The 25,128-nt window shown below is 37.9% G+C and overlaps 1 protein-coding gene across 3 annotated transcripts in view; it reads right to left on the bottom strand.

Annotated features, from left to right (window-relative positions):
• Window positions 1-254: 254 nt before the first annotated feature.
• CEP97 (centrosomal protein 97) overlaps window positions 255-25,128 on the bottom strand; it is a 36,830-nt gene continuing 11,956 nt past the window's right edge. Inside the window, exons 3-14 of one of the 3 annotated variants that reach the window (XM_033090298.1) lie at window positions 24,609-24,780; window positions 22,603-22,745; window positions 21,772-21,930; window positions 20,250-20,351; window positions 18,755-18,868; window positions 17,994-18,160; window positions 12,879-13,043; window positions 11,694-11,827; window positions 10,206-10,980; window positions 6,806-6,881; window positions 4,668-5,345; window positions 255-3,796 (exon numbers count right to left, since the gene is read on the bottom strand). In XM_033090298.1, coding sequence (XP_032946189.1) covers window positions 3,764-3,796; window positions 4,668-5,345; window positions 6,806-6,881; window positions 10,206-10,980; window positions 11,694-11,827; window positions 12,879-13,043; window positions 17,994-18,160; window positions 18,755-18,868; window positions 20,250-20,351; window positions 21,772-21,930; window positions 22,603-22,745; window positions 24,609-24,651 — 2,589 coding nt within the window. In that variant the 5' untranslated portion in view covers window positions 24,652-24,780 and the 3' untranslated portion in view covers window positions 255-3,763. Of the gene's footprint in view, window positions 5,346-6,805; window positions 6,882-10,205; window positions 10,981-11,693; window positions 11,828-12,878; window positions 13,044-17,993; window positions 18,161-18,754; window positions 18,869-20,249; window positions 20,352-21,771; window positions 21,931-22,602; window positions 22,746-24,608; window positions 24,781-25,128 lie in introns of all 3 variants that reach the window. The other 2 variants (XM_033090309.1, XM_033090318.1) reach the window with 2 other exon arrangements.

Below are 25,128 nucleotides of genomic sequence, written 5' to 3'. Positions count from 1 at the left end.
CACCAACCAACTACAGGTCCTAATTGTGCCAAATCCTAGGGCTTTTACTCTACTTACCCACCCCTAACGCTTTCATCACCCACTGTTTCAACAGCATCCAATAGTGTCTTGTCACCTGTGCTCTTTTTGTGGGATAATACCATGTTTCCTTGAAAATAAGACCAAACCGGAAAACAAGCCCTAGCATGATTTTTCAGGATGATCGTAATATAAAATAAGCCCTACTATGTTTCCCTGAAAATAAGACCGGGTCTTATATTAATTTTTGCTGCAAAAGACGCATTAGGGCTTATTTTATATTACGAGCATCCTGAAAAATCATGCTACAGCTTATTTTCCGGTTAGGTATTATTTTCAGGGAAACACGGTATCTGCTCTTTTCTACCCAGAGAATTCCAGTGAGTATCTTGAAAGTAATTAAAATCCAAACCAAATAAAACTAAATTAGCATTCCTTCCACTTCATATCCATTTTCATAAGGCTAGGACTGTTTCATTGTAAATTAATTTATATAACGATACTCAGGACCTTCTCTGGTAGACTTCCATTGGCAGTTTGTTCTGAATTTTAATCACCCTTTAATTACAAGCACAAAGCACAATGAATAACAACCATTACTATTAATCATTATAATAAACAGATAATCACTCAAAGAAAGGTACAAACTTTTTATTTAGAATTAGAGACTCAAATACAAATTAAATAAGTAGAATATAAAATATGAAGCCTTCATAAAACAGACCATAACCAGTAGATTGAATCATCTACTATTTCTACAATAAAATTAAAGGGGAAAAAATCTAAAAATAGCTCAAAATCAAATTACTTTAAACTCTTGTTCTCAACATTAAAATTATTACAAAACACTCAAATTTAATTAGAAAATGAACAAAACTACTGCAGAATGATCCCTGCTAGCTAGTCAGTAAAATCAATTAAGGAATTAAAATTTAGTATGATTTCTATTCATTCATAAATAAAAAGCACCTCATTTTAAAACGACAACTGTTCGTTTCTCTCTAAGCTGTGAGGACTACTTCATTTACTTGACTTTTAATTTTATTAATCTTAACACGTTTGATCAACAAAAGCAGTATCACTAAAAATGTTTAGAATATTCCCTACAGAACCCTTCTGCTTTACTTAATGAATAAGGGGGGGTCATATATTTAAAAGTTAAAACATTACAATGTAAAAAATATCCCTCTAAGGTACCTGGCAAAGTAAAAAATATACATTAAGCAATTAAGTCTCTTTTTTAATTTCTTTTATGAATAGAAAATTGATCAGACTTATTTTATATTTTTCCCTTTTTTACTATGTCTTAATTCTCCAGAAAAAAAAAAGATTTTAAATTATTGTTATAAATTCAATTCTAAGAATTGCAAAAAAAAGTACCAAGGGAGATAGTATAATTTCTTAAGCCAATATTGTTTTTGAAAATACTTATTAAAAAGTGGAACTAGACTTGTCTTAAGCAGATAACAGAAAAATGCACTATTATGGTATTTGTACATTTAAAATAACCCAAAACAAGAGAAAAATCCACACTCAAGAATGGTGCCCATATTATTCAATAATAAAATTATTTGCACGTATACAAACACTTGCTGTGGTTAAACAAACGTTTTCTTAAAACATGCATATTCTGAGGCCTTTTATAATTAAACTTATAAAACCAAGTACATGTATCAACTGTCATGATTGCAGCCTTCTGCACACCAGGAGAGTTTAAAACTATAACATGTGGTGTTCTGTAAAACTGAAGATGAAATATAATCAAATTCAGCATTTCACTAGAAAAATTTATATCTCAGTAACTTGTTATACTTGTCATCAAATAAATGGACTCTAAGATGCAGTTATGCTATTAAATGTTTAGTTTCTACTATTGCTCTTTAAAACCATTTTAATCAAATCACATTTCTTAGAGAACATTCACTCAGGGTTCTGAATGAATTAGTTGTTTTTTACAAGCACTTTTTCCTTGAGTGGTAGAGTTCTAGCTCTTTCTGAAGCTTCTCTTCTCTTTCAAAAACAATGAAAAATCTGCGAGATTTTCTTAATGTCACACTAAATATAAAGAATAATAACTTAAGTTTTCACAGTTTATTTACTACTATCTAAAACAGCAGACAAGATATTTAACTTCACTGTGCCTTAGTTTCATCTTCAAAACAAAGATACTAGAATCTCTAAGGTTCCTTCTAATTCTCACATAGTATGATTCTGTGCTTCTGCAGGAATTCTAATTAATACATTGAGTGATCCATAAATAAAGAGAACTGACAGAAACTAAAATAGCAGAGCTGAACTAAATCTCTCCTGTTAGATGAAACACAAAGACCTTGTTAAAGCTCAACTTCCCAAACCTTACTAGACCCATTCCGTCTTTAGCCACACCAATGAATAGCCCATAGAGTTAAAACCAAGTATCTTAGTTACATAAATTATTTTTAATTACGTTGTAAACCTATTAAAATATATGAAGTCTATGACAGTTTTCCTGCATTCTAATTTACATTATTTTCACTCTATCTACATTCAAGATAATCTATACAGTTAAGGTAAGGAGCTACTTAATATTCTTGCACTTCAAAATACTAGTCAAGTTAAATAGAATGAAGAGTAGAATAGTAATCATTATCATATTCGGCCAATTTTAAAATAAAAGTACTCTGGATACTACTTATAGGCTAGAAAAACAAATCAAAAGTAAAAAAGGAAATCTTACTGACAAATACTTATGTTCAAATGAATTTAGCTGTGTTTTGTTATATCTCAAAAAAAGAGAGGAAGGAAAAGATGTCAGCAGAAACCTAGTTAGGAAATACTGAACCATGACATTTCTGGAGCTTTTATGAGAAATTAATGTACCATGAAGCAGCACTTTTGGTAATAGTGCTGTGCAAGTTGGTTTTTCTTTAACTATGGGTAGCAAATGAGGCACTTAACTGTAAAATAGAAAAATAGGGCATATTTAACAAGAAATTCAAAACCATTCATAAAAGATAATCAGTATTATTCAAAAAGTTAAAAATTCTATTTTTATTTAACATGCATTCAACATTACACATGCGTCACTAGGGAAAATACTTTTGAACAAAAGACTGTTATTCAGTTTATAAGAGACAAAAAATATTTCCTTTTAAGAGGTTCCGGATTTCTGAGAATGAAATCCAAGTCTTCTCAACCTGAATACTACATATTTATAAACCAAGAAAGATATATCTTACCCATACTGGAGAGAAATGTTTCTAATTATCAACAAAGTATTAACATGTGACCCTTGACTTTATTCTTGAAGGATCAGAAGTTTTACAACTTCAAAGAAGGGGACCTACTGACTGTAACTGAATAATAATGGGCATTTAGCACCAAAATTTAGAGAATACTTAAGTATTGCCATAGTTTTAAATAGTAGAACATCCATAAATTTGGGGAAATCAGATATGTGTTGTTCAGTGATATCAGAACATTTTCAAAGATGAAAATATCAAGCTTCCAAAAATTATCCTTCATTTGCAAATACATCTATTTATAACATTCAAACACAATATTATCATTTCTTCCTGGAGTTACAGATATATATTCTTTTTAACAAGATAAGTGAGGTTTATTTGTTCTTAACCACCATTGAATTGTCTTCCAAATGTGGCACTTTTTTCAGAGATTTAGACAGAAAATAGTTCTTTCAAAAAAAAAGGTCATTCATATTCTACCACTCGTATTATTTTAAATGTTCTTCATTATGAGGCTGAGGTCAAAAGTGAAGTAAATGATCATGGACCTTCTGCTGAAATACATAAACAAATATAAAGCAAGAACAGAGAATATGAACATACATTAATTTCTGGCAATATATTGGCACACAAAATGCTTATCTGTGGGGTAAAAAAGAACTAAATGAAAAGATAATAAATGTTTGCTATGACAACACAATATTCTTGTGTTGTCTCTAAATAAGCTTGATTTTAATTATGCATGGAACACTTCGCTTCTTTTTTTAAAACTGATACCTAAACTACACTTTTCCATAAGACAATTTAATCAGCCCTACTGAAAAATCCTATAATCTCACTTTCTCTCCTGATTTGCTTATAAGGTCTTCCTTTATAAGGGAGGAAAAAAGGCTTAAAAATGCATGTCCTTCCTCCAAGGAGGCCAGCAAATTTCAATTCCTCATATTTGCCATTTATATTCACTTAAACAAATTGCATTCCTCACTACACAATTAATTTCCTCACACAGAGAAGAGTCAAAATTCTCGTATTTATATCTTTAAGGTAAATTTTTCTATTTTCTTTAAGATATTCTAGTTTATTTTTGAAAAGCAATGAATACAAAAAAAAAAAGGAACACTGTTGATGCAATTCAGTTGTTAAGAAATAAAGTGCATATAGGTTTCAAAATAAATATAATTTGATACATTACAGCTAAGAAAAAAGCTAACAAAATCAAAAGGAAGATTCGGTTCACTACTTAGAATATGGAAAATATGAGACAGGAATACAAATTCTATATAAATAGTAACAAAACTGGGGGAAATATTCCCATTCCCCTTCAAAAAAAAAAAAGGCAATTGAACATAGTCTTATGAAAAGTTAAGTGGATTTCTGCTTCCCAAGCAACCAGACATGCTACACAGTAATACCAACATGTAATACCTGAAATGTAGAATCACATTCTGACTGCTGCCCTTGAACTTCTACATTTAAGTTACAATTCTCTGGTGTCTGGCAGATTTCATCTTGCAAAGTAGGAGCTATGCCGTGAGCATCATCTATGGAAGCACTGTCAGACAAGGCATCTAACTTCTCAGGGGAACGAGCTATGGGAAGCATACTATCTTCTGTCCCTTCAGCAAAATTTGTCATCTCATCTGCATCTTCTAGCTGTTGAACTGAAGTTAAATACTGTTCAAGCAGACTATTATCCTGCTCATTGTTTGAGGTTTCCTTATTCCATTCATCATGTTCTTTGCTAATATCCCCTCCAGCTGACTTTTGGCCACATTTGACTGTGTCAATGGAATTCCCCATTAAGGAACTTTCACTGCCTTCTGTGGAACTTTTTCCAAAATCCAGAGAGCCCTGCAAACAGTGAACCTGTTCTGTTAGGGAGGAATGAAAACCAGAGTCTGGAAATTCTGGTAAGGATTTTTCCTGAGGAGCTTCATCGGGAGCAATGAACCAATCAGAATCTTGATCAGAAGAGGGCTCCTGACTTTGGGTGAATAATGGCGGCTCAGGTGGCACCAGCGTGCTTGATACAGGAGGAACATGAGAATGCCAGGAACTTAGACGCTGGTCCACTGTCTGTTGCCAAGCTTGGAGAGATCTTACCTATAAACCAAAAGATAGAGTTTTATTATAAAATAAAAATCATGCCTGTTTTACTATTGTCCTTTGAGCTTTTCCTCCAACACACGTCAAGTGGATAAATGGCAGACGGCAGAACTGGAGTTAGAAACAGCCTGACTTCCCTTACCCTTTCCATAGCACCCCCAGCCTAAACCAGGCTGGCACAAGTGGTACACGTCCTTGGTAATAAAAGGCCCTCACCAGAAGAATAGGGAAGGGCCAAAGCAATTCTGCTTCTACTGGAAAAACCACCAGGAGTACAACGGTACCCATCTAGCTGACCAAGATGTCAATGTTCTCGATATACACTGATATCCATGAGTGTATAAGACAGATTAGAGCCTACTCATACAAGTAGATTCTCTAAAATAAAAGTCTCATCTTAGATATCTATTTGGGATAAGAGTTTTAAATATTATCTAACAATATAGTATATACAACTCTAAAATACCTGAAAATAATCCTGAGTTCTTAGTAACATAATCTTTACATTTTTAAAGTACAATTAAAATCATAAAATGTTACTGTAAAATCTGCAACAAGAAAGCAATATAGAGAATTTTTCAGTTTCCCTTTGACAACCCTCCAAAGTAATCACTGATAGAAGTTTGCTATGTATCCTTCCAGACCTTTTATTATGTAGCTTCAAATACACAGGGAGTTTTTAAAATCAAGTGCAACCTTAAGTTCTGCAATATGCTGTTTTTCACTGAACAGTGTTATTGTGGAGATCTTTCCATGTCAGTCCATACTTACTATTCCCTTATTCTTTTTAACTGTTCCATAATATTCCATAGTACTGATATTCTATAATTTATTTAAATACTCCCCCACTATTAGTAATTTTAAAACCTTAAAAATTTTTAAACCTTTAAAACCTTTACTTATTTTTAAATTTTGTAGGAAAATCCTAGTAGAACAAATTCTTTTATAAAAATATTTCCAAGAATTATCAAGAAATATTTCATGGGATACAACAGTAAAACCAGTTGTCTGAACTGTCCCTAAAGTATGTTATTACAAGATTCAAACTCTCTCTCCCAGAAGCCATACATACTTTTTAGGACGTGCATATTATAGCCATCATATACCATTTTAGTCACCCTTCACTCAAATATTCCCAAAAGATAAAACAAGATAAATTGTTTTTTTTATATCTACATATGGGAAAGTAATAACATCCTTCAACTTAGTCACTTTCCTTCCTACTTCTTTATACTTATTTATCTTTCTGATCAAAATTATGAAACTATTTTTCTTCAGATTACATAAAATGTAATAAAGTTCACCGGCGTAGTTCAGAGTTAGTGGCAAAGAGCACAAACTACATCCCTAACCTTGAGAAAGGGCGTTTAGTATGCCTGAGTCCTCTATGATACTCTCAATAAATCTGAAATTGCTCTTTGTTTACACATTAGGTAAATCAGCAGCAGGGGGTTTACCTGGTTCCAGAGGAATCTGACAGCCTCTTCTTGTACAACATTTTTAATACGTTCATCATCTCTTTCTTTTCTTAACCTACAATAATTCAGAATCCATTACTGACACAAGGAAGGGTGCTTTGACTTGCACTTCTTGTTACAACTAATAAACACATGCACTGTAAAAAGATTAATAAACTAATAACAGTCCTTTCTATTTTTAGAATATCTAAGCTGAAACTTTAGTTTTAAACTATCACTCAACAAAGAAGAAGCCAAATGACATGTTACTGAAATTCAGATTATATTGGTTCTACAAAGTATTGCCAGTAGTAATGAAAAATAAAATACTAAATGGCTCTTTATCTAGCCTCAGTTTCCCAGCCAAACACACTAAAGGGGCAGGAGCTGCAGAAAAAAGTGGTTACTGAAAGCCTCCAAAACAGTTAAGGAATAGGATCACAGCTAGAAACACCCTCTTGTGAGACATTAGTAGAACTAATCCCATCAAACTTCATCCCTGTTTGCCCAGCTCCATGACTTACTTCTCCCTGTCAACAGACACACCCCCCAACCAATCCATCACTTCCCTTCGTTCACTAAAGTCCTGCTCTAGGCTCACTGCCGCTCTCTCCATACTTATCACAAACCTCAGGTTCCCTTTACTTGATCATTATCTCCCAGACCATCACCACCACTTTGTTCTGAACCTCAGACCCAATTCCCCACTTTCTCTCGCCCCCCAAGCCCTTCTCCTGTGCCATCTGGGACTCCTGACTTGTAATAAGCAAACTCCCTTATGTATTTAGCCTCTTATGTGAACTTTTCCTTGACCGACTCAGACCTATTTCTGAGGGCACTACTGCCCTCAAGTGGAAGCTATTTGTTTTTGTTTTGTTTTTTTACTCATCCATCAGGGTCAAAAGATTGCCTCTCACTGCTATGTACAAACTATTCTTCACCTTCCTCCTGGAAGAACTCCTGCTATCCTGCTAAATTTCCCCAAACTCTTTTCAAGTACTGACCTCCCATTATCCACCCCCATTCACTGAAGTCTCAGCACCAGTCTTTCTTGCTGCCCCATTCCTGTCGTCATTACTGGAGACCTCAGCATTCACATGGATGCTTTATCTAATAATAATCCACCCATATCACTCAGTCTCATTGTCTCACTCTAGACCCAGTCATATTGACTATACCACTTTCAAAAATGATTTCCAGCACCCACACAAACCCTACCTATCCTCCCAGTTCACCTGCTCTTGCAATAACTTTGCAATCTGGTCTTCATCTAGACCTCCAAACTAATGATCCCTTCCTCCTGTCTTTCCTTTTACCTCGTTTAAATTGCAAGATCCGTCATTATAATCACTGCCTCCCAAATATCTTTGGCTCCCTTGCCCTTCCCTCTATCCCCTACTGGAATATTCACCTGGGAAAAAAAAACATTCCTGGCTGAACCAAATGAACCAAGCCCAAATCAGAAAAGAACAGCTGAGAAATGCTGATGAAAATCATACAACCTGAGCTGTTGTTTTGCACTTTAAGTTTTCCTCACACTGTGCAGCCATCCTCCTCCATTTCCTTATACTCACACATTCACTTTTAAGATGAATACATCTCACCTCACATTTCTTCTTAAACCTCCTTCACCCTCACCCCTCTCTGCATTTTCAAACGTTGATTACACCTTATATATATATTATTGAAGAAGAAGCATCCATCAGACAGAACTTCTCTATCCCCCACCACCACACCCATCACCTAACCTGCTCCTGCTCCAACCTCAGGCCACTCCCTCTACTTGTGCCCTGGATTCTTTCTTCTCTTATCTTCTCAAGAACTTCAACCTGCACCTCTTTGTTTCCTCTCCACCATGTTTTTCCCTCTTTACTAAATCATTTCCATCAACATATAAACATGCTCTACATCTCCCATCTTTAAAAAAGAATTTTCCTTAACTCCAGATTCTCCTCCAGCAACCACCTACTCTCTTCCCTTCCTTACAGCAACACGTCCCAAAAGAGTTGGCTACATTCCATCTTCATTCACTGCTCAACCCATTCCAAACTGCCTTCGTGCCACTCTGCCACTGAAGCTGCTCTCAGGAAGCTCACTGGGCAGGAAAGGGTTAACTCAGCGGGTTGGGGTGTTCAAACCCTATGTGTTCCAAAGACAGAATTGGCCTTGATCAGCTCCTGGGAGATAATCCTTGGAATATCCTGCCTGTGCATGTGGGGCCTTGGGCTGAACCACAGTTTAACTAACGTGATTTCTGGTGAACGACTGTTTTGTTCACCTGGGACCCTGGGCCACACTGTGTCAGTCTGACCTCAGGTGGGGGCTGAGGTCTGAGTGGTGAAGGTCAGTCATACAGGCACTCAATGCCCATGTGACTGACCCCCAATAAACACCTGGATGTCAAGGCTCGAGTGAGCTTCCCCAGCTGGCAGTACTTCACGTGTTGTCACACATGGTGGTTGACATAATCCACCCGTCTGAACCTCTCCACCAGGAGAGGACAACTAGAAGCTTGTGCCTGGTCTCTCCTGGACTCTGCCTGATGCACCTTTTTCTACACTGATTTTAATGTGTATCCTTTCACCATATTAAAACGTAATCATGAACAGAATAGCTTTCCTGAGTTCTCTGAGTCCTTTTAGCAAATCACCAAACCTGAGGATAATCTTGGGGCCCCCAGCATAGCCACCAATAATCTCCAGCTTTTAAATCTAATGTATAGTTCTCTGTTCTCCCTATGGCACCTCTTCTTTCCTGCAACATATCCCTGTTGGAACTGGGACACACCACACTCTCCCAGTTTTCCTACCATTCTGGTTGTCACTTCTCAGTCTCTTTTATTGCCTCCTCCTCTTCCACTTGATAATATTAATAAATATTTCTAGTTGCAGTACTAATACTTGAAATGAATTTTTAAATCCTAATTTTCCTGGGTTCGCAGTCAGTGAAACATGTGAGCCATGGAATTAAGGACTAATTCCTACCATTGCCCCAGAATTTTAGCTCCTTTTAAATCCCTATTTTCTTTAATTCTTATGTCACCTACCGCGTTCTATGTAGACTTTCTCATCTTCTCACTTTTAAATTTATTCAGTTCTCCTACATTTTCTGTACTTTTCTGTGTTGAGGTTTATAGATCCCTATAAGACATGCATTCATTCAATATTTATTGCTACGCTATATCTATGCACCAACTGTTGTGCTACAGCTGGAGGTGCATATGACAGTCTGCCCTCAAGACGCTTTCAGTATACTGTAGGAAACAAGTTAGCCAAGAGTGGCAACATGGTATGAAAAGTGTCCTGGCCACAACAGCAGTGATTCAGTGTTCTGAATAAACTCTTGGAAGCTGACACCCCCAAAGCAACGAAACAGCACCTACACAGGACCTGAGACCCACCTCCTTATTTCCTCAGTCAGGCAGACAACGTGCTCCTGCATTCTGCGCAGCCGGATCTCGGAACGAACGTCTTTAGCTTGAGGGTTGTAGTTCCTGGCATAGAAGCCTCGCCAACAGGCCTGAAGCTTGGTGGCTGCTTCATTCAATTTCTGAAGGGCAACGTTATCTTGTCCCAAAGCAACAGATTTCTGGGTTAAAACCCTGCAGGGAAGTTTCTCTGAAGCCGCTTGAGACATAGATTCTTCACTGTCTGGTGGTGTATGGAAGACGGTGTGTCCAACTGACTCAGGAAAAGATGTAAGACTGTGGGTGTCACCTTTCAAGACAGCACTGGTTACTGCTGGCTCAGGACAAGGGCATAGCCCATCTTTCTCATTTACCTCTGTTCTGACTGCACTTTTTGTCATTGGATCAGAGTTCTCATTGGCAGCCCAGAAAGCTTTCTCCTCTTCCTTACCCAAGTCCTGGTTTTCCTGCCCTTTCACAGATTCATGTGCACCACTGTCATCTTCCAGGCCCAAGTTAATGCCCTGTAGCCTCAACTCAACTGTAGGTGACACTGGAGAGAGTCCTGATACAACTGGCATAAACGTAGACTCTGAAGAGAGAAGACTACAGTTTAACTTGTCCTCATCGGTCTGTATGTCCTCCAGATGCAGGTCATTTCGAGAATATCTTGTCGTATGTACAGAGGCTGGAAGGTTATTCTTAACAGTACATAACTGGTCATCATTCCTGCTTAGCCCAACCCAAGAATTGACTTGGATGACTGGTTCTAGAAGAATCAACAGAGTACCATTTAAAGCACTAAATATCTAAAGAGGTTGTGTTTTTTTCAATTTCAGCTTTATCAAGGTGTAATTGACATATAAGATTGTAAGATATTTAAAGTGTACATTGTTGTGATTTAATATACGTACACATTGTGAAAGGGTTCCCACCATCTAGTAAATTAACAACCCATCACCTCACATGTTTATTTTTAGTGAGTAAAGAGATATTTTTCAGTTATATCTTTTTAATGAAATCTACTCCTTCAAATATAGGAAAATGCAATAAAATGCCTTCAGTGACGCCTCCCACCTAAAACATCAAACCAAAGCATTTGAAAAATAATAAGTTCTGGGGGTGACCGGTTAGGTCAGTTAATTAGAGTGTGGTGCTAATAACACCAAGGTTGCTGGTTCAAATCCCGCATGGGCCACTGTGAGCTGCGCCCTCCTTAAAACAAAAAAACAAAACAAAAGTTCTTCCAATAATCATAAGAATAATTAAAGTATCAGACTAGTAAAGTAGCAATCCTCTGAATTTTTAAAAATTAGAAATAGTTATACACACATACATACATGTATGTATATATATACATACATAAAATATAAGATTCAAATGATCATTTAAGTTAACTAATAAAAAATTATAAAAATATGCACTTTTTCTGTTTTACAATACCCAAAAGATCCAACAACTTGGAGAAAAACAATTTCTTACTGCTTTCCTGGACTATCTGGCAATCCTGAGCAGGGCTTGAATGCTCAGGTGCCAGGGGTGTCCTTGCTTCAGGAAGAGGAAGAGAAGGCAACTCTTCATTTTGGCTTTGGTTCATCAACTGCCTCTGGTGAAACCTAAAATCAGTAACATCTGATGTGATTTAACACAAACCAAAAAAAAGAAAAGCTTTTCTGCTTCCTAGGTTACACTGTCAGAAAGGTAGAAGTATACAAGTTTTCAAAGTAGACACCTTTAATCACCACCAAATTACAAAGTCTCATTTGAATGCACTGGATAGAAAAGGTTAAGAAATTTATTTTTAAGTCATGTAGACACCTTATATGTATCCACTTGCACAAACATTCAAAGGTAGGGTCTCTGATAAAAGAATCAACTACTAAATGCTTCCAGCTATACTTTTTTTTTTTTTAACTCTACTTCATAATATTAGTGTTTAAAAACCCCTAACAAACACCTGCATTAGAAGGACAAATACATTTTTTTTTTATCCCATTCTCCCATACTGTTTGGCTCTCCCCACTCAAGAAATAATTAGCGGGTCGGCCCGGTGGGTCAGACGGTTGGAGCTTCGTGCTCCCAACTCCAAAGGCTGCTGGTTCGATTCCCACATGGGCCAGGGGGCTCTCCACCACAAGGTTGCCAGTTCAATTCCTCGACTCCCGGAAGGGATGGTGGGCAGTGCCCCCTGCAACTAAGATTGAACACGGCACCTTGAGCTGAGTTGCCACTGAGCTCCCAGATGGCTCAGTTGGTTGGAGCACGGGCTCTCAACCACAAGGTTGCCGGTTCAACTCCCACAAGGGATGGTGGGCTGTGCCCCCTGCAACTAACAATGGCAACTGGACCTGGACCTGAGCTGCGCCCTCCACAAAGGACAACAACTTGACATGGAAAAAAGTTCTGGAAGTACACACTGTTCCACAATAAAGTCCTGTTCCCCTTCCAAAAAGAAAAAGAAATGATTAGCGATGCTGCTGCTGTGGAGCACACGGGGCTGCACTGCATGGTGGGTAAGTTCCCCTGCAGGCCTGCTGCAGTGACAAGGGGCCCAAATGCACAGAAAAGTGGGCTGCGGCACTTGCCTCAGCCCTACTAACCCCGAAGGCAAGACTCAGAGGTGTTTCCACTGTGAATTCATCAACTGCTAGAAATAAACGGGCTTACCTCTGCTTGCTCAGAATCTTCTCCAGTTTGGCATCTTCTGCAGTTTGAAGACCCAGTGTGGAAGTGAGAGGACAGACTGTAGCCAGATACTGGACAAGCTGGATGTGCTGTCCAGGCCGGTACGTCCTCCCCTTGCCTTGACTATAGAGCCATTCAGCTTTCAAACTGGAATTGGGGGATACAAAGAAGAGGAGATGGCACCGGGTAGACAAGATACATTTCTAAGCAACAACAATTCCCCTTCTTAATTTACCATTATAGCATCATTGATGTTTCTCATGAATAAAATTCAGTCGAGTTTTAAAAAATCTATCCTTCTAAGTCACTCCCCTTACTCTTACAATGTTTTAAACATTTTTTTTTGTTTTGTTTTTCTTGTTTAAGGGCACTTCCATGGAATTACACTAATGGTTCCAAATAGTTTTAAATTATTTTCAAAGAAGCAATGAGTATCCCCTCCATTTGCTGTCAAATTGAAGCACCTTAATACATCACATGTGATATGTGATAACAGTACTGTAGTTATTTCCTTTAGGAGCCTTTATCTTTTAGAGATATATCCTGAAATATTCACAGATGAAATTATATGGAATCTGAGATTTGCTTCAAAATAATATAGGAGAAGGGGTAAGTGGGTGAAGTTACAGAGGAACAAGAGTTGAAAACTGCTGAAGTTGGATGATGGATTCATGGGAGGTCATTATACTGTTTATTTTTGCATATACGGTTGAATTTTTTTCAACTTAACATGGCATTACCTCAATTATACCGTTCTTAAATCTGCCTCTCAATTTAAAGTTGAGGTTGGATCATATAAGTATACTATGTTTCTCTGTTTTTATACCATTAACATTGGTATAATGCTATGAAGCATTGCAGATAGTTTGGAAATCATTTCCAGTCCACAACCAATTTCTTGGACTTTCATATTAAGGTATCCAAATCATACAAACTGTCCAGTCCAAAACTGTCAAGCCACCCAAAGTGTATTATAGACTGAAAAGAAACTGGTCCTTTTGATAACTGATTAATGAGTCATGGTAGGATAAAATATAACAAGTTTAGTTTGTGATTTGCCAATGTCACAAGAAAAGAAAAACTGTTTTCTAACAATGAGATATGAGATGAGGTACGCCAAGCTGATTAACTGAAATCATGTAACCCCAATCTTAGTCTAACAATAAAAAATTTTATTCTATTTAATAAAAATAACTAGAAGTATTTTTCCATGGGCATATTCTGTGAATTAAATAAAGATCATTCAGAATCTCTATGAAATCTCCTTTAAGTTTCCATAAGTTCTCCTATGAAGCAAATGGCTTGTTCAAAAGCTCTCCCCCAAAAAAGGTACATAAAAAAGGACAATCACCAACCAACTTTAATAGAGCCAGCAAGCAACATTTCAAGGTTATACATGGTTTATAGTTTGGGAGGAAGGAGAAGTGAAAGACGTCAGAGAAGGGTCAGACTTGAATATGCCACAGTTTAAGTGTGTGAGGAAAACCACAAACTGTGAAGCATCAACTACTGTAAAATCTGATTTTCTGCCTTTGCTTTATATTCAAAAACATACCATTACACAAGTTTATTAATTCATAAAATATTCTCCTAGGTAAAAAAAATCTCCCTGCCAATTAAAATACCATTGCTAATTCAAAGAAAAACAACCTTCAAATTCATTCAGCTCTACAATTAATTTCAAATCATTGGAATATGATCCTTCCTTTGAAACTGAAGGAACAGTTTACATAATATAACAGAAGCAACAACTATTAACAAAGAGAATTTAAAACAATCTGCTCTTTCTCCTAAAAGGAAGGAAGGAAGGAAGGAAGGAAGGAAGGAAGGAAGGAAGGAAGGAAGGAAGGAAGGAAGGAAGGAAGGAAGGAAGGAAAGAAGGAAAGAAAGAAAAGAAAGAGCGTATTGGATGAAATGATATCTGGTATTTCCTTTTAAAATACTCTAACAAAAAAGTGGGGGACAGATGAAACAAGATTAGCAAAAGGTTGATAATTGCTGAAGCTGCACAGAGGGGATTTAGGTGTTCATACACACGTTACTCGTTCTACTTCTGTATATATTTTAAATATATTTCAAAAAAGAAACATCTCCAAAGTTCTGCTCCCTAAGTTCTGATCTCTAACTAGGCAACAGAGGTGTAGTTTGTTCCTATAAATAGTAAAACACAGGTCAAAACAAGTTCAGAAGGAACTCCAGATACTGAGGTGCTACACAAAGGTGGTCTTTCTATAAGTTTGCCTCTCTCTGAGAAAGCACTCAGCCAAAGCACCACAGGGGTGGGTGATGGCGCAAATTCCTCTTTTCTGTGATACACACACTCAAGATCTGGATATCTGACGTCATCAAATAAACTGGGATACTTTTCATAAGGGAGAAAAATTTTAATCTGGGTGCTCTTAGCAAACAACAGTTAGGCTGGGTAGATACAAAAACTGGAAATCCTTTCCTATCCTTCAGGGTAATTCCCAGAGTTGACCAGGAAAATGTTTTGAATGCTGCTCAGGCTACCCAGTGATTTTCAAGACAAAAGCTCTCCCTTAGAATTATTCCTCCCTCCTGAACAGATTACTTCCGGAGTTGTTTTAAAACCTGGTGGCATTGTTTAGACTACAGAGTTGTCTCAGACATCAACTGCAGCAGCATTTTTCTCGCTAGACATGGCATCAAAACAATCTAAGTCCCTTAGTTTGAATATAACTATTTACCCGTTCTTTTATTTGGGTTGTTTCCCAAATAGCTCCCAAATGTTTGGAGCTATTATGAATAAGGCTGCTATGAACATGCTTGTAGGTGTCTTTTAGTAGATATAAGCACTCATTTCTGTACGCTATATGCCAGAAGTCAAAAGCGAGGTCATATAGTATTTATTTGTATGTTTAGCGTCGGTAAATACTGCCAGTTTTTCAAAGTGATTGAACCATTTACACTCCTAAACAGGGTATGAGAGTTCTAATTGTTCCACATACTCACCAACACTTGATATTGTCCGTCCTTTAAATTTTAGATACTCCAGTGGGAGCTGGTTGATGTAAAGACTCCATAATAACCAGGAAAAAAAATAACCTTTCTGAATGATCAAAAAAGTCAATACAGTGGCTATCTCTAGTGGGGTGGGGAGTTGTGATGGGAGTGGGGTACAGGAGATCTCTGGACGCTGGTTATGTTCTATGTTCTGTTCTTTTTCTCAGTGGTGATTACATGTGCATTTTTAAATATTATTACACAACATCCGAATTATGTGATACTGTGCGATTTTTTTTTTTAATTTAGGGAGGAAAGAATCTGTCTGAAAAAGGGTTATACTGTGCCACCCTCCCACCTCTTCCTTCCTCCCAGACTTCTTTACTGTAGGGCACCCCACAGAAAGGGAGGCGACCCCAAATGAAAGCCCACTGTTCCCTGCCTCCTGACGTCTCTAACATTAAACACTTACAAAACATGGGGAAAGTGCAAAGAAAATACAAATTCACCTTAAATAGATTAAAACCATTCCCAAAGCATAGAAACATAGCCTTTGCATTATTATTCATCTGGTCAACAAATACTTTATTTTTTAAAACTTGCTTTAGTTTCTACAAAACTCTTCAATCCCTAGTCCCTATCCTCAAGCAATAATGGCAATTATCATGTGTTAAGCACCCAGTGTATGACCAGTACTATGCTATATCCATTATCCTTAATCCTCACAGCATCCTTGAAAGCTAGGTAGTATTACCCACATTTTACAAATGAGAAAACTAAGGCTCAGAAAAGCCAAGGAACTTGCCCAGGCCACACAGCGAATGGGTGGCAGGGAAAGATGTGAAGCCCTCTCTTGTCTCTCCTGACCAAGTCTCATCTCTCTTCCCTGGTCTCTCTTTACACCAAACCCTTATCTCTGCCCATCTCGCAATGCTGCCTCCCACATCTGAAAATGCTGCCAGTGCTACTCCCATAGAAAAATCCAAAAACGTTATTTCTTTCTCTTAAAGAAAGATATAGAGAAGAAAATCCAAGTAAATCCATATTCCAGTTTTAGAACTATCCACAGTTTGAAACAAATAAAAAATGGTTTCTGAATACACAGCAACACTTACTGCAGGAAAAAGGAAAAGCCGCACTTCTTTGTAGACAGACTAACTTGACATGTCCCCCACCCTACACCAGCACCACCACTGTATAGCTGCTGGTGTCAGTCCTCACTGCCCCATGCCCTATTCAGCAACTAGATGAAACAGCAGGGAGAAGGAAAAGGAAAACCCTGCCAGTGATCTACTACTCATCCTCTCATCAGGAAACTCCTCAAGCTACTACGACCAATCTCTCATACAGAAAGACAAAAACGGTGAGGAAGAATGTGTATGTTGAGGTCATAAATACATGTATGTATGCACTGAGAAGAAGAAGTAAAATGATGAGAATAAACTCATCTCAACGTTCCCCATCCCCTCTAACTCCACCCCCCTTGTCCGCATTCTAGTTCCTACCCTCCCAACCCTACAGCTTTGATGCCACTGATCATGCCCCAGCATCCAGAAGACCTCATCATGCAGGGGTCCCAACTCCAAGCCACAGAAACCATCAATGATCTAGAGATGGGGTGTCCCCACTTGTGATTCACAGGTAGGAAAAGGGAAGGACCAATCAGCATGTCTACTACCGGTTCCAAACTGAAACTCTGTTCGCATTTTTCCAGAGTCATTGTCATAAAGCTTAGCTGGGTTCTGCCTTTATACATATGATGAATTACAAGCTTTTGTGGGATTGATCTGAGACCCTACACAGCATCCATAACATGGTTTCTATATAGAAGTCTCCAAGCCCAAACAAGCGGTTAACGTAAGAACTTTTAAAAATCAAATTATTGTATGTTGGACACTAAGATAAATTCACTAGCCCCGACCTCTGGGGCTGATATTTATTTCTTATCCTGTTTTAAGAAATGATAGAAAATCTTAAATGATCAGCACATAGTCTGTTATATGACTGCATTAATGATCTTAATTTCTAAATGTACATTTTAAGAAATATTCAGTTTATTAATCTGTAGTAAGCTAGAAATGGTCTTCGCAGTAACTTTCATGATAAATGTGATGTTAAAGAGGTCATATTCACCTTTCCTTCTGAGAAATCACATATCCATCTAGGACTCTGAGGTTTAAGCACCAGCTGACGATGTACGGACGATAGTCAAACCCTGGAATGGAGGGTGTTGCCATCACACAAGGATTGTTCATGATCGACAATTGTTCCAATTCAGTTAAGGATGCCAAAAAAGAAATCTGAAACAAAGGATATCTTTGTTGAACGAAATGGACTATTCAGTGTCAAGCACAGGGCTTCCGCTGATTACACATCTTGGTATCTTGGGCAATTTGAGAATGTAACAATTTCCCTCTTGTTCTGAAGTGACAAGCAACACTCTTATGCTATCCACTGACTTCTAAAATCCCAACAATATGCTTCTAAAATCCCAATAAAATCCCAAGAATATTTTTCTTGCACAAAATCCCTTAGAAAGTATCAGCACTGTTTCTTAGCAGAGAGAACCCTATTTTGAAAACATAATAGCAGCAAAAGAAAAGTGCACAGTATGCTTTATTAACCCCTTTAATGTAGATGTCCCTCTACCACCAATCACTTCCAAATTGGAATAATTACAACATTACATATGAAATCAAGCCTTAATGACCCAGTGACATAAAGAAAAAGTGGAAAGAAAAATAGTGATCTAAAGCCAAGTGTTTCATCTGGATGGCAGTTTCTTCCATGATGCTCACTGTCTAAACGTGAGCTCACAACTTTTTCTTGTGTTTCTCCTCCTTTCTCACAGCTTTTCAACTTTCTGGATCCCACAGAATGCCCTCATATTTTACCTCATTTAAATCCCGAATTTCATTTTCTGCCAAAGAAAGTATAGCAAGCTTTCTGGGTAGATAAGCAGGTGCCATTCTAAGAGAGGTGATGATGTTTCCATGTAAAAGCAGGGTCTTAAAAGTAAAAACAGAATGAATTACAAATGAAAAAGTTACAAATAAATTGGTCTATTTTGAAAAAAGCAAAATGATATGTATGAAAATAAAGGGATCTATTTTATTATACTTCTCATAGCACATGAATCAAAGATGATTAATGCAAGAAGGGTGGTCTTCTGGTCCAACTCTCTCTTTTCATGTCCACATTCTAAGCCCAAGAATGTTTAAAGACTTGTCTAAGAACACACGCTGTTGTAGTAACTAGCATTTTGTAAGATTTAGTTTATTAAAACTTGAGCAATTTCCAACATACTTGTTCATTTCCTTTTAAAACAACAAAATAGAGGGAGTATTTGAGATTATGCTCCCGGCACAGGTTGTCAGTTTGGCTCGAATAAACTCTCATAAAAATTCTCAAATTCTCATACATACATACATACATAAAACATCAAAATAGAGGGTGAGAAAAGTGAAAGAAACTATTCGTTAAAACAATTGTGTATAAAGCAAATTTTAGAGAGAGAGAGAAAGAGAGAGAGAACAAACAACCCATAATTTGCAACTGTATTCTTTTGGAAACTAAAAGCTTGAGGAAGGTAAAATGTGCTACTTGTAGATGAAGCTGACTCAAATTAAGTCGGCAACAATGAAATATAAACCCAAAACTCTGAACACCCAGGAAAAAAGGTTCAATCATCTTTAGTTCATTTGAATTCTGGTAGTTTCTGGCTAAATCAAATTGTTCAGAATAACTGTTACATTTCCTGCTAAAGATGTGGGGACAGTTGAGTTAGTAATACTTAAGTAGCTTAATGAGTTCATCTGATGCTAATAATATCCAATGAAGTAAAAATATGGAAAAAGCTTATATGTTTATTTGAAGCTGTGATTCCAACTGTAGTTTATTTGATTGCATGATACATTCCCCTCCATAAAACCCACTATGTGCTACAAGTTTACTTTCATTTAAATTAAAGTGAAGTTAATGTTGATAATTTAGTAATACCTATTACTAAAAATACAGCAACCCTGAGTAGCAAAGAAAAAAGGCTCAAGTTCGGGAATGATTCCTTTCAACCTCACTAACATGTTATGTACTTTATAACTAAAGCTGCTAGCATTGCTGGTTGGGCATGAAGGAACTTTCACGGTTGAAGGATGATTAATAAGAATTAACCTTAACTACAATGACCAGTTTTAGTTAAAATAAATCAGTTATACATACCAGAAACAAAAAGTTCCATATTTAACTTCTGGTACTCTACTAAAATTTTTATCATAATGAACACAATCTATTCTTCATATACAGCACGCTGAGTTTAAGCCAATCAGATCCTTTTCTCCTGGTATTTTAGTATAAAATTTCAGAAATGATATAGTCAGAAAACACGCTTACCTTCAGTGATACCAATTTAGATAGATCACCTATCTGGGGTATGTTATTGTCTGACAAATCGAGGTGCTGTAGAGCTGTGCAGCTATTGATCTGTTCCATGGCCTACCACAAGAAAATTATCATGTTAGTTCACGTAAGCAAAATCAAAAAAAGAAACTCTTCCCTAATTCCTCTTAGGTGAGTCTCATGCCTCCTTTCTTTATTATTGGAAGCAGAGGAGCAGGGCTTAGCAAGAAAAAAGAGGAAGCAGTGCTAACAGAATTTGGTAAATTGTTACGTAGTAAGCTTTCACTTTCATTATCCTTTTAAGAGTAGCAGATCATGTCATCCCAGATATTTACAGCTTGAAGAAACCTTAGAGATGACACATGATAGTTGGTATAGTATAGGGTTTACAAATTAAGAGTGGAGACAAACTACCTGGGTTCAAATCCTGGCTCTGCAACTTCCTGGCTGTGTGACCTTAGGCAAGTTACTTAACTTCTCTGTAATTCAGTTTCCTCATCTGTATAGCAGGCATAATAACCATACCTACCTCTAGGCTGTCATGAAATTGAATGAGTTAATACAGTGAATAAGGTGCTTAGAATAGTACCTAGCATAAATTAATTGATCAATAAAAGTCAGCTATTAATATCATTTAATTCATCCTCTCATTTAGCATATTAAAAAATAAGGTACAGAGATATGTATTAACTTAGCCAAAATTAGAGAGCTACTAAGTGGTGGAACCAGGACTAGAATCTAGATCTCCTGACTTTTAAAACAGTATATTCTCCACTATACAATTAAACATTTACTTAAAGCTCAATGCAGCATGACATAGTCTCTCTCCTAACACTAACACTTCATTCTACTATTTGATCTACTATTCCCCCCACTCTTCTGCTTCCCTCCACCCCTCTGGTTCAAGCCATTGTTTCTCAGTCTAGTTGTGTAGGACACAGCTCCCTGACCCATGGTGGTGTTATGAGCCTTGTGCTACATCCCCCCCACCCAGGCAGTCGGCTGCCAGTCATAGATTGGCCACTCACAGCAGCTCATGGCAGCTCTCCACCGGCTGCCTGCCTGTGGGCCACTCACACTAGCCACCGGCTGTTCATGGCAGCCCGCAGCAGCCCGCGGCAGTCCACAGAAGCCCAGCTCCAGGGAGAACTGTTGTTCACAATCTTAGCTGTAGAGGGTGCAGCTCACTAGCCGATGTGGGAATCGAACCTGCCACCTCAGCAGTGTTAGGAGCACAGCACTCCAACCACCTGAGCCACCCGGCCGGCCCTGATCTACTTTTCTAAGCATAATATAGATTCTTTGTTCACATTTAAATGAACATTTTACTGCAGTATGTGTTTCAAAATGAGATTTTTTTTTAAGTTTATGTTAAACTATCCCTACAGAGTGGGAGTGGGTACTTTTACTTTTTATTCTACTTATTTCTATACTGCTTGAATTTCTTTTTTACAGTGAATACTTTTGTAAATTAAAAAAAGAAAACCTAATTCCTAAAAAGAAAAAAATACTTCACCTTGAGATTATTTCCTGCCAAATTCAGCCACTCCAAATGTACTAGTTCCTTTAGGCCTTCCACATAGCCAATGCTATTATGAGGCAAATTTAACACCCGGAGTTGGGTTAGTTTGGCCACACCCATCATCCGCACCAGCCGATTATTAGCTACTGACAACTGTGGAAAGGAAACATATCATTATTCTTAGGACTCAAATATATATATATCACTTTCACATTAGGGTGTTTAAAAAGATTTGTTTATATGGCCAAACATTCCTAAATATATAAATCCAATTTGTACTTTTCACATACATTGTCTAAATATTCTACAGAGTAACTATAAGTTTGCTGTTGCTGTTGTTGTTATTCCCAAGCAATGGAAAATACACATAACGCTGAGCAATAAGACTTCCTCCAACTACCACAGAGAACACATTTTAATACAGCAACTACTCGAGAATGTAACCTCCACAAGAATGGGGTCCTTGTGCTGTCTCAGTCAAAATCTAGAACAGTGCCAGACACATGTGAGGGGCCAAGTAAACATTTGTTGAGTGAATGAACTCTGGTGAGGTACAAAGTTATCTAACACAGTATTTTGCCAATATGAAATGTTCTATTTTTTTAACAAATGCTTCTTTTTCTAGTCTAAATGTAACACATATCTGTTCATCTTCAGAAGAAACTGTCAGGTAAAATTTTAAGGCAACATTTACTACTTTCCAGGCCTGCAGAGTTACTTTTTGTTAGGTTATGTTTTTTTTGTTAGGTTATTATATTGTTTTATTATATACAATAATAAACTGGTCCTATATAACTATTTCCCCAGATAGTAATTAATACCCACCTGTATTAATCGTCTGCATTTCTCAAGATTTTCCAATTTAATAATTTGATTTTTATCCAGAATCAAAGTATGAATATCAGCTTCACAGGGTAAATTTGGACTTAATTTCTGTAGCCCCTGCCCTGACCAATTGACCACTGATCCTTGAAAGGAGAAGGAAAAATGTTAAAAAAAAAAAAGAAAGAAAGAAAGAAAGAAAGAAAGAAAAACACAAATACAACAGCTAAACATAGGGATGGAATTATACTCATAAAATCTCTATAGACTTAGAGTTAGAAAACATGAAAGCATAATAAATATTAAGATTTAAAAACTAAAGCAATCAAGTTCTAAATGACCACACATTGAAATTGTTCACTTTTTCTCAGAAATACCAATTACATCGAGACTTGTGATATTCTATTCAAGTTTCTATGATGTAATATTTTGTAATTCTTCACATTTAAATAAGAACTATTAGTTCCACATTTGGTTCCTACGTAATGATAGTATTTTTTTAAGTGAAACTAATCTTTTAACAGGGATCAACCTCCTTACAATCTAATTACCAGTAGATCCTAAAGTGCGCAGACTGTTTTGAAAAGCAAAGTATAGCTCGGTTAATTTATCTACAAAATGCGAGTAATACACTTCATTCACTAAATTGATGTGGAGGTGAAAAGAGAAACCATATGAACAGCACTCAACCCCATCCCTGGCACAGGGCACTCAATAAAGTAATTTAGTATAAGAGATGTTCAAATCCTGGCTCCCTCAACCATTGTGTTATCTTGGGCAAATTATTGATCTCTTTGGGGCTCACTTTTCTACTCTGTAAAATGGGGGTGATAATACATGGCTTATAATGTTCTACAGAAAAAAATGAGATGTAAAAGAAAATAAAAGCATTCAGAACATCATCTGGCTTATATAAAAAGTGCTCTGTAAATGTTAACTGCTACCATTGTCAGTAAAGTACCTTCCTTGGTGGGCTGAGGAAGTGGAGCTTAAGAAAAGGAGATACCAGAGGGTGGCGGGTATCTCCAGAGAAACTGCCAATTTCAAATTTATACCCAGATTAAAATTATGCAAGAAATAATTATTTGAGATTGCTGTCCTGAAGGGTTTCAACGTGTTTTCCATTGTCTAAAGGCTTCTAGCATTTGCGAGGGGTCATGGGATTCTCTGAGAATTTGGTGAAAACTGTCCCAGGAAAACGCACAGACTTTGCACATTCCAAGGGGTCGACTGACCTCTCAGAACCGTCGACCTCCTTCCCTCCCCGCAAGAATATAATGAGCCCCAGATCTAAGCCGTGAAGACAGGCCTGGACCCTCAGCCCTGCCCGCGACCCAGACGCCTGCTGCCGAGCCTCAGAGCTGTAACCAAAACAAAGGAGCTCGGCCCACACCTGGCGGCTCCCCGCCACAGAAGCACACAAGCCCCGCGCTCCGCTGGGCAGCGACCAAACCCGATCCCAGGACCCTGTCTGCAGAATGTGGCGTGGAGAACTAGGGGCTCTGGATCACCCCCCGATTTTACCACTGCCACTGGACACTTCCAAGAAAGGGTTAACGTCATTCTAGGGAGCTGTGTTTGACAGAGGATTTCTTGAATGTTCTAGGAACCGAGTGGAAATGGAAACACGTAAAGCTAAAGGAGACTATCCTGCAATTTTCACTTTGGCACCCAGAACTCAAAGTAAACATCCTAGAAAGATCACCGCAGTCCAAAACCCACCACCCAGGTAGCCTCAGGAGCGCGGGAGCTGGTTGCGCTCGACCACGCGAAGGCCCCTGGGGGCTGTAGTCCCCCGGCAGGCCATCACCGCAACGCCGGAGAGCTAGGAAGATCCCGGGGACTACAACTCCCAGAGGGCAGAGCGACTCCGCGACGCCCACAGATCCCCATCAAAAAAACTGGTCCAGAACTGCACCTCTAATCCCAGGCTTATTCTCTCCAGAAGCAACTATTTAATTCAGTTCCATGGAGTAAACCTTGGGACTCTGGGGTGGGAATCGACTTACCTTCTCCAGGAGGCAAAGCCGCGTCGACGCGCGCCGCGGCCATACTTCCCGCTTGCTAATACCAAGCAACCGTCCTCCAGCGATTCTGTGGAGCTTGTATTCGGGAGGAGGAAGCCGGAAACTACAGTTCCCAGGATGCACGGGACCCAGAGGCCCAATTGGCTGCCTACGCCTAATGATGTAAAACCCGGTTTAGAATCTGAGCTGCCCTGAGTTTAGGAACCCTGGTCAACTCCCTTATTTGACAGATGAGCAAGCTATATTGTTAGATGACCATTTCACTCCCTTTTGTAGGTGTTTGCGAAATTTGACACTTTTAAGTAAACTATCGGGGTGATTATAAGATCACTACTACTTAATGCAGATTGAATTTGAGAGCTCATTGTTAGAAGTCTATGGGGTCTGTTGACAATTCTGAATAAGTTGAAAGTTTTCAACTCTATGAATGGTTTGGGCTATCTTGTTCAGATAATCAACACGGACACATTCTATTTGAAAAGTTAATTAAAGCATGCTGGGA

This window comes from Rhinolophus ferrumequinum, chromosome 2, assembly GCF_004115265.2.
Source record: "Rhinolophus ferrumequinum isolate MPI-CBG mRhiFer1 chromosome 2, mRhiFer1_v1.p, whole genome shotgun sequence".
NCBI classification, from domain to species: Eukaryota; Metazoa; Chordata; class Mammalia; order Chiroptera; family Rhinolophidae; genus Rhinolophus; species Rhinolophus ferrumequinum.
Note: the sequence above shows the minus strand (reverse complement) of the source record. Positions and strands in the feature narration are given on the sequence as shown.